Source organism: Sinocyclocheilus anshuiensis, unplaced genomic scaffold (assembly GCF_001515605.1).
Source record: "Sinocyclocheilus anshuiensis isolate Anshui unplaced genomic scaffold, SAMN03320099.WGS_v1.1 scaffold1518, whole genome shotgun sequence".
In the NCBI taxonomy this organism is placed as follows: Eukaryota; Metazoa; Chordata; class Actinopteri; order Cypriniformes; family Cyprinidae; genus Sinocyclocheilus; species Sinocyclocheilus anshuiensis.
The window spans coordinates 481,642-495,807 of NW_015548194.1; the positions used below are offsets into that span (position 1 = coordinate 481,642).

Below are 14,166 nucleotides of genomic sequence, written 5' to 3' on the forward strand. Positions count from 1 at the left end.
TTGAAAGTTTCTTCATTGTTTTTGTTCATGCATTCTAAAGTAAAATGATTCTAAATCATACCAATGGGGTTCTTTGGCGTATAACAAAAGCAGAACCCTTTTTGGTGCTAAATAGATCCCTTTTAATAAGGTTCCATAAAGAGCCATGCTTTGAAAGTGCTATATACCTTAATGGTGTTATAACCACCAGAAAATATTCATTCATTCATATCACTATATTTATATTATTAATATTAGTATTGTTAATATTATGTAGACACAATAATAGTAATAATAATAAGAAGAAGAAGAAGAAAAAGAAGAGGAAGAGAAGAGAAGAGAAGCTGAACAGAGCTCGTCATATTTATGTTCTGTTAAACTAAAAAGAGAAAAATATGTGATTGATAGGATTACAATTTATTTAGTTTAAATTTATAGAAAATAAATAAATCATGTACCTGTTGAGAGTGTTGGAACCTCCTAGAAGGAAGTTTTGACACACCGGAATGTGATTTTGATGCTATTTTGATAGCCAAAAAAAGAGAAAAGAACTGTTTTTTTTCTTTAAAAAAAAAAAAAAAAAAAAAAAACCGTTTCACAATTCAGACCCATGACAGGATATTAATTCATGAAGCATACAGAACTCATTATTACTGTTATTATATTATATATTATATTATTACATTAAATTATTATTATTTTTTATACTTTTTATTATTTTGTTTTATCTGTTTATTTTTTCTAATACAAATCTTTTATATTATAAAAATTAGACAGAGCAATAAAAATACAGAAATATATACAGAAATACTATTGTACGGTAAAAAAAGTAAACTAATTAAAAATTTGTATAACAATAATAATAATTATTATCATCATCATCATCATCTCATACACGTGCACAAACACGCACATAAAAATAAGTATCATTTAAAATATAAAAAATAAATCAACATAATATATTACTACTGCAACAATATAGTTAGTATAGTAAATTATATTGTACAGTAATTATTTTAAATAAATAAAATAAAATAAATTATTATTATTATTATTATTATTTATTTACTTATTTTACAGAACAACAGTAAATTACTACACTGATATATTCATGTTGGCCAAGCTTCTCAGGTTGGAAAATACGAAAATCCATATAAAAATAAAAAAATGACATCCCTGACAATGAATGCTGGATTATGAAGCAACACACGTCACACATACACCGAAAAACACATGCATAATTACCCAATCTGTCCAGTCAACCAATACAATTATCATAAAACACATAATTGCTAAAAGAGATGATTTCAAACCCAGTGCTGAGGAGCAGGTGTCTAGCACAGCAATGCAATCTGATCTCTCCAAGCTGAGAAAATGATCAGTCAACAATTATACGAAAAGTAAACAGTAATTTTGTGAGGGGAAATCTGAGCATGTCTAATTAAAATGCTGTTTGTTTTGGCTGCATCTCTTCTCTGTTATTAGTGGCTGTTTAAGAAACAAAGACACAGAGGATAAATCAGATCAGCCTAACTTAGTTAATCATATTCAATATACATCACAGAAGTCTTAAAGGCACGGTAGCAGAAAAGGGTCAGGGTCAAAGAGAGGCTGGAGACTGCTCATGTTTTGTCATACGTACACACGATGCCCTGAGGGCCACACACATGCCTCTCCATGCACTGGTCACACTTCAGGCCGCTGGCGCCGGGACGGCACTGGCACTGTCCGGAGCGCGGGTCACACGCTGTGGGAAATGCACCGTAAGCGTCGCACTTACACTCCTCGCACCGTCCGCCCAACACACTCGGGTTACCATGGAAACCAGGGGCGCACCTGCGCAGACCGGAATCACATTCAACACGTTATGAGGCCTCTGTTAAAAAATTACTATTTACACTTAAAACTCGACATTCAATGCTGCAGAGGGAAACGCACACTCATTTTCAACACTTTATTGACAGATTCGGCCATGTAAGTAACGACTTGTTTTACATCATTTAGAAATATGTTTTCACCTTTCACAGTGTTTTCCCTCGTAGCCTTCAGGACAGGAGGTGCAGCGGTAGTCATTAAAACCCTCCGTCTGACAGGTGGGACTAAAGCTGAGAGAAACAGTGCAAAACTTAGACTTAGCACAGCTAAAGTGTGTGTGTGTGTGTGTGTGTGTGTGTGTGTGTGTATCACATACTTGTTCTCCGGGTTGAGGAGCGGACATGCACAGGGTTTGCAGTCGTCGGTAAAGCCGCGCACTACGCCGTAAAACCCTGCAGCACATCGCTCACACTTATCACCGACTGTGTTATGCTGACAATTCTAAAACAAAAAAAGCATAAAAACACTATTAATACTTTATAACATGTAATAATACTGTTATAACTATGGCTGTCAATTTGATGCATTTAAATTAAACCATTAACAATGTTTACTGCACAATTAAATAATTATGTGTTGACTTCTGAGCAGCTCACTGTAAGTAACGCCATCATGTTATAGTTATTCTGTCTGAAATTAGAGATGCTACTAATTAAAATGAAAGCCATATCCTATATTTCCTAACACTTAAATGACTTCCAATTAAAATGTTGGAAAATGTTAAACTCACATTAGACTCTTTGATAAGCATCTAGTTTTCACTTAAGACAACAGATGGTATATTTATTGATGTGTTCTGAGAATTGTTTACTCTTGTTTACAACTAAACCAACCATTACCTAATCCCTTATCCACCCCTTATGGCTTTTCAGACTTTTCATCTGTGACATCTGATCTTATTTTCATTAATATTTTTTGAGAATTTGAACAAAACCAGCCAATATTTAAATCTCTCAAATGTCACTGCTGTACTGATACATGTGCTAGACAACACTCTGAAAACAGCTAAATCTCAATCTGTGGGATCATTGTTTTATATCGTCATATCATCCAGCCCTAAAACTGCTCCATGTTAAAACACTGAGGCATTATTAACAGCACAACTTTCTGTAAACCTGCTTTGAAACAATTTCATAATAGAGAATTCAGTTTTTTTTTTTTTCCAGTCTGCAGTCAGAGAAAACACACTTACTGAGAGCAGATGGCACAGAATGAATGCAGAGCTCACAATCTTACAAACAGCTGAACGGAGCGCAGCAGAATGCAGGGTTTGATACTCGTTTTTTAAAGTTTAATTGCACATAACATGACACTGGGTCTCATGGCTGTGCTTAATTTTTCCATCAGAATAATGCATGATAATGTCTCCGAGTCAAATTAATTTTGGGACAGCAAATATTGATATATATACAATTAATTGCGATGCATCTGGTTTAAATTTAAATTGCTTGATTGACAGCACGAGTTACAGCATATAATCACACTGGTAAGACAAAAGACAACAGCTTAATTTCATTACACATAAAATCAATACAAATGTAGCTTTTCAAGAAACACATAAAGCTCTCTTTTAATCTTGTGAAAATGCAACATTAAGAGAACATATAACAGAAAGCTGGCCAAAGTAAAGAGATCTGCACTTCTCAAGTTGCCAACAAGAATGAGCAGAAAAATGGAGAGAAAGAGGCACAGAGGAGCGGCAGCTTTCAGAGTGGAGTGTAATCAGACTGCTGAAGTTGCGCTTTACTGGGCCGCGTCGCTCTGAAACTTTCATTAACTTCCTGTGTACCTCAATTACTCAGATTACCCCCCTGCACACTCGTTTACCATTTTCAATTTGCGAAAACCCGTAAAATGCAAATGATATTGCTATTAGCATGCATGCAACTGAAAGCAGAAGAAGGTCTGTACAAGCTGTTTGGAGAACAGTTCGACTGCATGTCCATTTTGGTGGACTGAACAGACCTGATTCTTCCAGGGTGCTTTACTTGCACCTCGTTTCCACGAACACGGTGCTGAATCCAGTCTGGCCAAATCCACATTTCCACTGCAGAAAAGCTGGTTCTGGGCAGCTGTTTTGTCATCGCTTGGCTGTCAAGTCAATGGAAATGCAGGCCAGTTCTGAGAGCGGCTCAAAGATCCCCTGGCCGAAAACTGGCTCCAGCACCATTTAGTTTAGGAAAATGGGTTTTGGACAACTGTCATCTGCGATGGTTCATTGATACTGTTGCTAAAAGGTTCTGAATGCACATCAGCCCAGCAATGCTACTTCAACTCTATATACCAATGGGAGACACTCACTCAAGCCAATCCAATCAGGAAGGACTTGGTCCACTCAGAGGAATGCAGCTCATAAATGCTTTTATTAAGGGTGTACGCACCTGGCAGACGGCTGTTTCAGGATCACACGAGTCACTGTGTCCATTGCACTGGCACCGGACACAGGTGCCAAAGCCCGCTCTGGACGCGGCTCCACCGGCATGAACAGAGAGCCTGTAGAACCCAGCTGCACATTCCTGCATGAGCCATCACACTGTTATTTACACAAACACACTGTACTACATCAGCAAGTTTTTACAGCAACCTCTTACAATACAATAATATATTCATAATATGACTGTGAAACTAAGGGGGTGATTGCACGACACCGATTTCAACTAAAAATGGGAAACCTTTTTTGTGTTTCGGTCACTCATTTACATGACAACAGTGTTTTGGTTGCCTGAAAATGCAAACTTTTGAAAACGGGTTTCAAAGTGCAAGTTTTTGAAAACCCGTTATCATCTCTGTGTAAACTACAAAAACGCAAATTTGTGTAACGGTGACGTCATGTGTGTGCATATTATGTGCTCAGTCTATAGGAATGTATGAAGGTGCATAGTGTTTTTTACAAAGTAACATTGGCAGCTACTGGCTTGGCATGAATAATACAGCGCTTTTAGATGTTTTCGTGGATCCGTGTGAATGGGGATAGTTTTGACAATGTTGTCATCTGCATGCAAAAATTTTCAAAAACGCAAAGGAGAAACAGTTGTTGTTGTATAAACATCCCCTAATTCAGACTAGGTCATTTTCTTTCATAACACAACAAATGATTATAAAAATGACCATATTGCATGGCATTGTTGGATAAGTGTTGATAGTTCTGTTTCCATAGTGTCTCTTTGATAGGGTATTTGGGCTTTACTTTCTCTTAAGCTGCCTTTCCACTTTCTTCAATTTATGTACAATTACCACATTTCTTTACCTAGTGGCAGTCACACAGAACTTTCTAATTGGTCATGAAGTAGTCGTTATCTGTTTATTCACCATGTTAAAATGAATGAATGAATAATGACTCTATGAATATTTCCACATAAATCAAATGATGGCCAGTACATTTGAAGGTAAAGCATAGGAGGTTTTATAGAACTAATGATTATTTAACAATGATAAAACAACTATTTATAATTATGCCTATTTTGTAGAAATTATGGTTTAAAGAATAACATTGTAATGCACAAATATTGGTAATTCACTCATAGTTTTGTTTAGGATACATCACATCCAGTCAGGCGGTTACATTTAGTCTAGACATAAAAGTTAGAATATTTTTCAACGTGTCTGAAGCTCAAACCGGATCCAAAATTTATCTAAATTTTTCTACCACAAACAGTTTTGGTCTGTTTGTGGTAGAAAGTGAAAAAACGGCTTTAGCTGGGCTTTAGCAGTTGCAATGTTACATTATATTTAAAGGAGGTTAGTAATGAACTCAAGTTAATTAAGTGCAAGTTAAAGGAACACTCCACTATTTTTGAAAATAGGCTCATTTTCCAACTCCCCTAGAGTTAAACAGTTGAGTTTTACCGTTTTCGAATCCATTCAGCCGATCTCCGGGTCTGGCGGTAGCACTTTTAGCTGTAGGAAAATGAGCCAATTTTCAAAAATAGTGGAGTGTTCCTTTAAGACTTAAGAGTCACTCTACACTTTACTGCATGTTGCATTTTATAGTAAAAGAAAGCATATTCAGTTAAGTGTGATTCTGGTGAACTTTGCGTTCTCAGATTTCAACACTCAAAACCTGACAACGGAGACAACATAGACTCTTAGATATTATAGCAAATAGTAACAAATGAACCTGTATAACGTGTTCATTCTGCAGCGCATGTGTTAGCATAGTGCCGTGGCGTTCGGATATGACACTACTACAGTTAATGTGTAAATATGCAAGAGGTTACAGACACACATAATCATTGTCATTCAATTAAGCAGGAACGTGCTGCAAATCCACGCCGAAAAATTGTTACATTGTAGACCAGCATGTTCATATGGGGAAAAAAATAGTCCTCAACCATTGAAACCATAGCAACACTCTTTCTCACCATCGCTCTTCAAAATTAATCACATCAATTTAGTACACCATCTGTTCAGGGTGAACTTGCTAAACGCCTGTTTAAAAATACTTTATTAAGCACAGTATGAGGTGTTTCAGAGTTACGGCCATCTGTCTCGCGCGGCCTCGTCCAGCCTGAATGTGAACAACTGACTCTTGCTGATCTGTAATCAGAGTCTCGCACGCTTGAGCTTGTTAAAGATCTCACATGAGCACTTTGTGGGCGGAGACTGGCGGCGAGAGAGCGCTTTAACACATTAACAGTCTGAGGAGCAGAAACACTGGCTGTAATGATGAGTGTCGTGCAGCGATACATCCAGCTGTTCGTCTCTCCACACTCAGCCTGTTTTTCCAGAGCTGTTGTGTTTCTAGAGCCCTGTTATGAAAGGGCATGTCAGCACCTTTCAAAGTGACCTAATTATTGTGACAAGGACGTCACTTTAAATCTATTTGGAAACTGCATTACTGGGACTTTTCAGAGTTGGTTTTTTGGTAATGTTGTGAACAACAGATTGAGTTTACAGGTGCATCTCAATAAATTAGAATGTCGTGGAAAAGTTCATTTATTTCAGTAATTCAACTCAAATTGTGAAACTCGTGTATTAAATAAATTAAATGCACACAGACTGAAGTTTGAGTTGAATTACTGAAATAAATGAACTTTTCCATGACATTCTAATTTATTGAGATGCACCTGTATTATGTGGATGAAGCAATCTCAGCCATGCTATGTAATAAATATAAAACACATAATGCTTTCATAAAAATGTGTGTCCTTACTATTTTTACTATGACATTGGCCTATGCTCTATTATCTGACCAATATTATGCTATAATATCTGACCTACAGAGAGTTGGGTAATAATAGCATTTATAACATATGTCTTATCACAACCTTCCAGCACATAACAGCTCTTACACGTCAAATATTGTGCACAAAAGCCTTTACCTCACAGGAGAGACCGGCGTATCCCAGAGGACAGTCACATTTCTCAATCTGATGGGCGATTTCACTGTCCTTTGAGGGCGTCCCCACCTCAGCCACCTCCAAAGTGATCTCAGAAATCCTGCACATCACACCAGTTCACACACACATACATATGAGCTTCTGCTCCTTCATAACTATTTTGGTCTTACAAAACTTATTACAACTCATAAATTACTAGAACTTATAAAACAAGTTCTTACCAGTGTTATTTTAGTATAATAGATCCCATTATAGTTCTTATTCATATTTTGAATTAGTTTTTTTTTTTGTGAAGTTTTGGTCATTTATTTATATGTTTTTGTTCACCTTTTTTAGTTTTATTTATATGGCTATACAGTTTTTATTAATTATTATTTCATTTTTAGTTTTAGTTATTTTAGTACAAGTTAAACTAAATGAAAATTAGAAATGCTGCCTCAGCAACGATGTAAAAAAAAAATTTTTTAGTTAAAGTTTATTTTATTTCAAGTAACATTTTTTATGGTTTAAGTTTTAGCTTTAGTTATCTATAATCACCAAGGTTCTTCCTCGTAATTTGAAAGTTGAATAACATTTGAAATAAAGTTGTAGGCCATGCTTGAGATCAGTTACCTGCTGTGTCTCATGACGCTGCCGTGTGAGGCCTTTATTAGGATATATTCGACATGAAACAGCACGTCCATGAAATCCTCACGAGACATCGGCCTGTCATCCTTGTGTTTCCATTCGTGCTGCAAAACATCAGTGTTTTAGTGTATGGTTGATGTAACTGTGGTAAATGAGATCATGTGAATGACTCCTGCACATGCAAACACTGTCAACACTCTTGTAAAAGTGATGTGTTGTGTGTTTCAGTAAGTGGGAGGGGCTGAGCGCTGACTCTCATCCCTGATTGGCTCACCTCTGTTATGTCAATCTCGTGACGGGTCAGCTGGCCAATCTGAAGTGCTGGCATGTGGCGGACCATGACCTTGTCCTTGTTGGGTCCGCCCTTTATGATGACCTGGGGCTCGTAAGAGGTGCGGCCCGTCTCATCACGAGCCTCGTAATAGATGGCATACTTCAGCTTCCCACCATAGGCTGTTATCTGAAAGAACAACCTCCAAATGGTGAGACTCGTTGTAATGTTCATTAGCTGGCCTTGAAATGTAAAAAAAAATATTTTATATGATTGAAACAACTGGACTGTACACTTGCATTCAAAAAGTTTGGCATCAGTTTTATTTAAAGAAATAAATTATTTTATTCAGCAATGCTGAAAATGCTGTTCTTTTGAACTTTCTATTCATGAAAGAATCCTGAAAAATAAAATGTGTCACGGTTTTCACAAAAATATGAAGTAGCACAACTGTTTTCAAAACTGATCAGAAATGTTTCTTGAGCAGCAAATCAGCATATTAAAATGATTTCTGAAGATCATGTGACACTGAAGACTGGAGTAATGATGCTGAAAATTCAGCTTTGATCAAAGGAATAAATTACATTTTTAAAATATATTAACATAGAAAACATATATTTTAATTTTTTAATAATATTTCACAATATTACAATTTTTACTGTATTTCTAATCAAATAAATGCAGCTTTGGTGAGCAGAAGAGACTTCTTTCACAAGCATTAAAAATTTTACTGACCACAAATCTCCTATCATCACACTTTTGGGACTTATTTATTTTCTAGCAACAAACATGTATACATAAATGTATGTAAATGTGTATTTAATGTATATAAAATAAAATGAAAAAAAAAAAAAAAAAGCTGAAGGATGTTAGTGGCAGACTGACCATGGAGCGTTTGAACTGTTTTGGCAATCTCCAGTAGTACGGCTCACTCAGATGCTGCTGGACCACATCAGCATTAGCGATGATGTCAGGATGCTGGAAGCTCACACCCGCTGTGATCTCCTGATGACTGGATTTGTCCACAAGAGGAAGAACGGTCTGTTCTGGCATCAGAGTCAGCTATAGGACAGCAAAAGACTCATCTAAATCAATCAAGCTGAATTAACTTTGAACTTCCAAAGTCAACATGAAATGGCATTCACAATTTAACTTCAGTAATATTTCCAAGTGAAACTGAATATTCAGCGGGATCTAATGTAGATTGGATTGTGAGAAATGCTTTGCGATATTATTACTGGTTAATGTTTGTGCTCACCCACACAGCAGATGTTTCAGAGGTGGATAAAGTTATTACATCTCAAAGAAAGATTATGAAATTTTTTTTGTCATTAGTGCTCCAGAGATTTTTATTAAGTAAGCAGGGTTAAATTGCCACACAAAATAGTGTAATAGTGTTGTGTTTCAGCGTCAGTGTCTTTGAGGATTTATTTGTGTGTGTATTGAGAGGCATAGTTTGGTAAATGTGTGTGTGAGGAACCCCACAGGGCAGCTAAACTACCCTCACATCAACACACAATCTCACGACTCACTGACTTAGAAAAAATCTCTCGTTTTCCCAAAAATGAGTTAAAGGATTCCAAACTCCTCTCCGAAACTTAAATTAACTTTTAGACAGCAACCTTTGTTTAATTTGTTTGTCGATTTCATCACATTGGAAGAGTGTCATTCAGCCATATTCTGCTTTTTTTCTCCATGGACATGCTGAGGATTAAGACGAGTTTCTGAACATGCAGGAAACCCTTTTTAAAAACAAACAAGGGCTCTGGCTCTGTGCGTCATCACTTTCTCTCTATATTTGTCTCTGTCTGCTCTGCTGCTCCTGCACACTTAATTCTGTCCTGTTGTGAATATGGTTGAGGGAGAATGACATCTAGGAAGCACTTGATATTTATTAATATTTACTGTTTCCCTGGTAACCGGAGCATCTCAGCCCACCTCGGGACAAGATGATTAAGAAAGCCATCAAAACACACACACAAACAGACACCTGTGTCCTCATCTCATCCACACCATCACAACCAACATATAAAGCAAATAATAATTAAAACATATCCTTTGGTTAAGAATCATAAACGCTCATAATTCTGTAAAATAACAGTCAAAATGGTTTATAATTATTGAAAACTTTCATACTTTAAAGAAAAAACATTTGAGTAACTGGGTTGAATAGTTAATAGTTGAACCTGACACACCGTATGTGTAAAAGAAACTTCGATGAGATTATTTAATTCTCTTTCCACCTAAATTCAAAAAAGTGCTGCTATTGTCAAATCCAATGCTCCCTTACAAGGGGTAATGAGGTTGTTCAAATGAGGAACAATATTATGTGTTGAATAATTAAATTTGAAGTGAGAATTAAGAATTCTCTTCTTCCTCTGCACCTATCACCTGCGGGGTACCTCAAGGCTCCATTTTGGGCCCGGTTTCATTATATATATTCTCCTGTTAGGTATACATTTTTAGAAACACAGCATCTCATACTATTATTTGACAATACTCTGCTTCTACTAAAACTGAGTTCTGCCTTACAAACTCTGTTTGCCACAGAGACATTAAAGTTAGATAGCTATGACCGATTTGGTAAGAAAAGTTTTACCAGAAACTGCTTTATATACTTTCAATTCTCTCCTCTGTCCCCCTCCACCACCTCCTATCACTTCCGGAGAGGCTCAAAATCACTTTCCAGAACATTCTCGTTCACCATTCCTGGCTGGTGGAACGATCTTCCCACCCCTATCCGGAATGCTGAATCCCTGACAACTTTCAAGCGACAGCTGAAAACTCATCTCTTTCGAAGCTACTTGACTTCATCATCATCATTATAAAAAAAAAAAAATTCTCTCTCTTTATTTATTCCTTCTCTTTCTAGCTTGTACTTATTTGAACAATGTCTAGAAACTTGGTATTACAAGCACTTCCTGTATCTGTTTGCCTCTTTAAGAAGAATCGCTTTATGTATCCCCAAATTGTAAGTCGCTTTGGATAAAAGCGTCTGCAAAATGACTAAATGTAAATGTAAATATATATAAGGAGGAGATGTTAACCTGTGTCATATGTCCTATTGGATAAAATGTAATGGTAAACAATGCTTAGTAATCACATTCAATTCAGTAATTAAATATGGTAAGGCAAAAAAAAATTAAATGTAAGTCAAATGCAAGTTGTGTGTGTGTGTTTGACTTGTGTATGACTTGTGTGTGTTTACTCACCCTCATACGGATGAGTCCCGTGGCCTCTGTACATGAGCTGCTCAAGCCGAAGCAGTAGCACTGACTGCAGCCCAGTGGATTCCTGTGACTGAGGCTGAACGAGCCCACCTTACAGCGGTCACATTTCACTCCCTCCATGTTAGCCTGAACACATACATTCACATTAGTACTGTGTGTGTTGTTTTACAGCTACCTTAAAGAATAGAGTTGCATTTCCCAAAAGTATTGTAAGCCTAAGCAGATCAAAGAAACCATCAGCATCAGTGATCTCTATGATCTACTTAGGCTTGCAATGCTTTTGGGAAAGGTAGCCAAGGACAGTCTCTCTCACAGCTGTCATGTGGGAACAGCAGTTTTATCAGATTGGAGCATCATACAATAATTAATTGGCAGTGCATTTCTATACCCCTAATAGTCATTATGACATGGCAGTTCTGCTGAAAAATCCCTTTGATCACAATTTACTGTACAACAGTGGCTATACTGGATGAATCAGAGTCGGGTTTCAAGCTCAATGTCATTACCTTGCATGAGCACTGCCCACTTCTGTCTGCACATGCGCAGAGACCAGACTCTGCATCGCAGGTGTCCAGTGACGAGCCTGCCGCCGAGCACTGGCAGGAAATGCATTGTGGGAAGTCTCTGTAACCCAGCTTACACTCGTCACATTTCTCACCCCTGAACTGCTCACGGCACATGCAGCAGCCTGTGTTCACGTTACATTGCTGTGCTACAGACCCCAGCGCGTTACAGCCACATGACTACAGAGAAAGAGAGAAAATTACAGACATATAATTCATAATATGCATAACATTTAATTAAAATGGCATTCACTTTCCCTGCATGTGACTGAACACTTTTGAAAATGTAGGATCCATTCTGAACCATTAAGTGTTGTAAAGTCTGATAAGGGCAGGCAAGGCTGAGCATTATTTGCCACTTAACAGAAAATCAGTCAGAATAAGATGCAATTCTCAGCACTGCCCTTGGCTGCTCCTCTTCCTACCTTAAGGCGAGAGATTTTTCCATTGAAATTGAGAATTACATTTCTTCCTCTACATCTATCACCTGCAGGGTATCTCAAGGCTCTGTTATCACCTGCAGGGTATCTCAAGGCTCTGTTTTGGGGCCGGTTGATTTAACAGAATCACTGAGTTGGAAAAGTATCACCCCCTTGTGCCAGTATTTTGTTGAACCACCTTACAGACTTTAGTCTGTTGGGATATGTCTCTATTAATAAATCTACACTTTGCAACATTTGCCCACTCTTCTTTGCAGAGCTGCTCAAGTTCAATTAAATTTTAGAGTGAGCATTTGTGGACTGCAGTCTTCAGGTCATTCCACAGATTTTCAGTGGGGTTTAAGTCTGGGCTCTGACGAGGCCATGCAAGGACATTCATCTTTTTTTTCCTTCAGCCACTGTGTGCTCAGCTTTGCTGTGTGATTTAGGTTATTGTCATGTTGGAAGGTAAACCTTCTTCCCATTGACAACTTTCTGGCAGAGGGCAGCAGATTTTCCTCAAGAATTTGACGGTATTTTGCCCAATTTATTTTTCCTTCTGTCTTGCCAAGTGCTCCAGTCCCTGCTGCAGAGAAACACGCCATAACAGGACATTACCACCTCCATGCTTTACTGAAGGAATGCTGTTATTTGGATGGTGTGCTTTAGTGGATTTATGCCAGACATATCGTTTGGTTTTGAGGCCAAATAATTCAATTTTAGTCTCATCTGCCTCAGAATCTTCAATGTGTGTTTTGGCAAAGCTCAGTCTAACTGCATGCGGCCTTTTTGAGGAGCGGCTTTTTTCTTACAACCCTCCCATACAAGCCACATTTGTGGAGAATTTGTAATATTGTTGTCACATGCACACAATGACCACTCTTTCTCATAAATTCCTGCAGCTGCTTCAGAGTTGCTGTCGGCCTCTTGGTTGCCTCTCTGACGAGTGCTGGTTAGGTATGTTTTGAAGCATGGCAGCTGGTTTGAGTTGGTTTAACCTGGTCCTGAGCTGGTTATAAGCTGGCTATGAGCTGGTCCTAAGCAGGAGCTAGTTGCTTAGGACCAGCACATGATCAGCTTAAACCAGCTCATGACCAACTAAGGACAAGCTTAAACCAGCTCAAACCAGCTGCCACACTTCAAAGCATACCTAACCAGCATATGCTGCTTTTTTCAAGAGGGCCTTTTATCCAGTTTGGAGCGATGTCCTGATCCAGGGAGGGTCTGTGTTGCACCAAATACCTTCCACTTCTTAATAATAGACTTCACTGTGCTTCTAGGCATTGATCAATCCTTTGAAATGCTTTTGTCTCCATCTCCTGACTTGTGCCTGTCCACAGCTTTATCCCGGAAATCTTTTGACAGTGCCTTGCAGCTCATAGTTAATTGTTTGTTTCAGTTGCACTACCAAGGACTGAAATGCTCCAGGAAAGCTCTTTTCATGCTGAGCTAATCAAAATGACTACAGCTGATCACAGATGAAAGTCAAATGGCTTTGTGTGCCATTGAGAAGGTGATTAACTAGACTTGATTGAGTTTACAAGTCATTTTTAGGAGGGGGCTGATCCTTTTTCCAACTCAGTGAGTCTGGTTTTTATTTTTTCTAACATGTTGATGTTATATCTTTCACTTGGATGTTATACGTTGCACTGAGTAAATACAGCTGGATAAAACAAAAACTGTGTCTGTCTTCATTTCAGGTTGCAAACCAACAACGTGTGATTATTTTAAATGGGGGTGATTCTTTTCTTTGCCCACTGTATGTATGTGTGTATGTATATATATATATATATATATATACAGTATGTATGTATATATATATATATATATATATTAGTGCTGTCAAACGATTAATCGCGATTA

General features: G+C 37.7%; 1 protein-coding gene across 1 annotated transcript in view; it reads right to left on the minus strand.

Annotated features, from left to right (window-relative positions):
• The window catches only part of lama2 (laminin, alpha 2), a 198,122-nt gene that overhangs the window by 41,482 nt on the left and 142,474 nt on the right, over positions 1-14,166 (minus strand). Inside the window, exons 21-30 of the mRNA XM_016439772.1 lie at positions 11,828-12,064; positions 11,304-11,447; positions 8,977-9,153; positions 8,095-8,280; positions 7,806-7,924; positions 7,176-7,293; positions 4,236-4,370; positions 2,171-2,295; positions 1,998-2,084; positions 1,622-1,815 (exon numbers count right to left, since the gene is read on the minus strand). Coding sequence (XP_016295258.1) covers positions 1,622-1,815; positions 1,998-2,084; positions 2,171-2,295; positions 4,236-4,370; positions 7,176-7,293; positions 7,806-7,924; positions 8,095-8,280; positions 8,977-9,153; positions 11,304-11,447; positions 11,828-12,064 — 1,522 coding nt within the window. The remainder of the gene's footprint in view (positions 1-1,621; positions 1,816-1,997; positions 2,085-2,170; positions 2,296-4,235; positions 4,371-7,175; positions 7,294-7,805; positions 7,925-8,094; positions 8,281-8,976; positions 9,154-11,303; positions 11,448-11,827; positions 12,065-14,166) is intronic.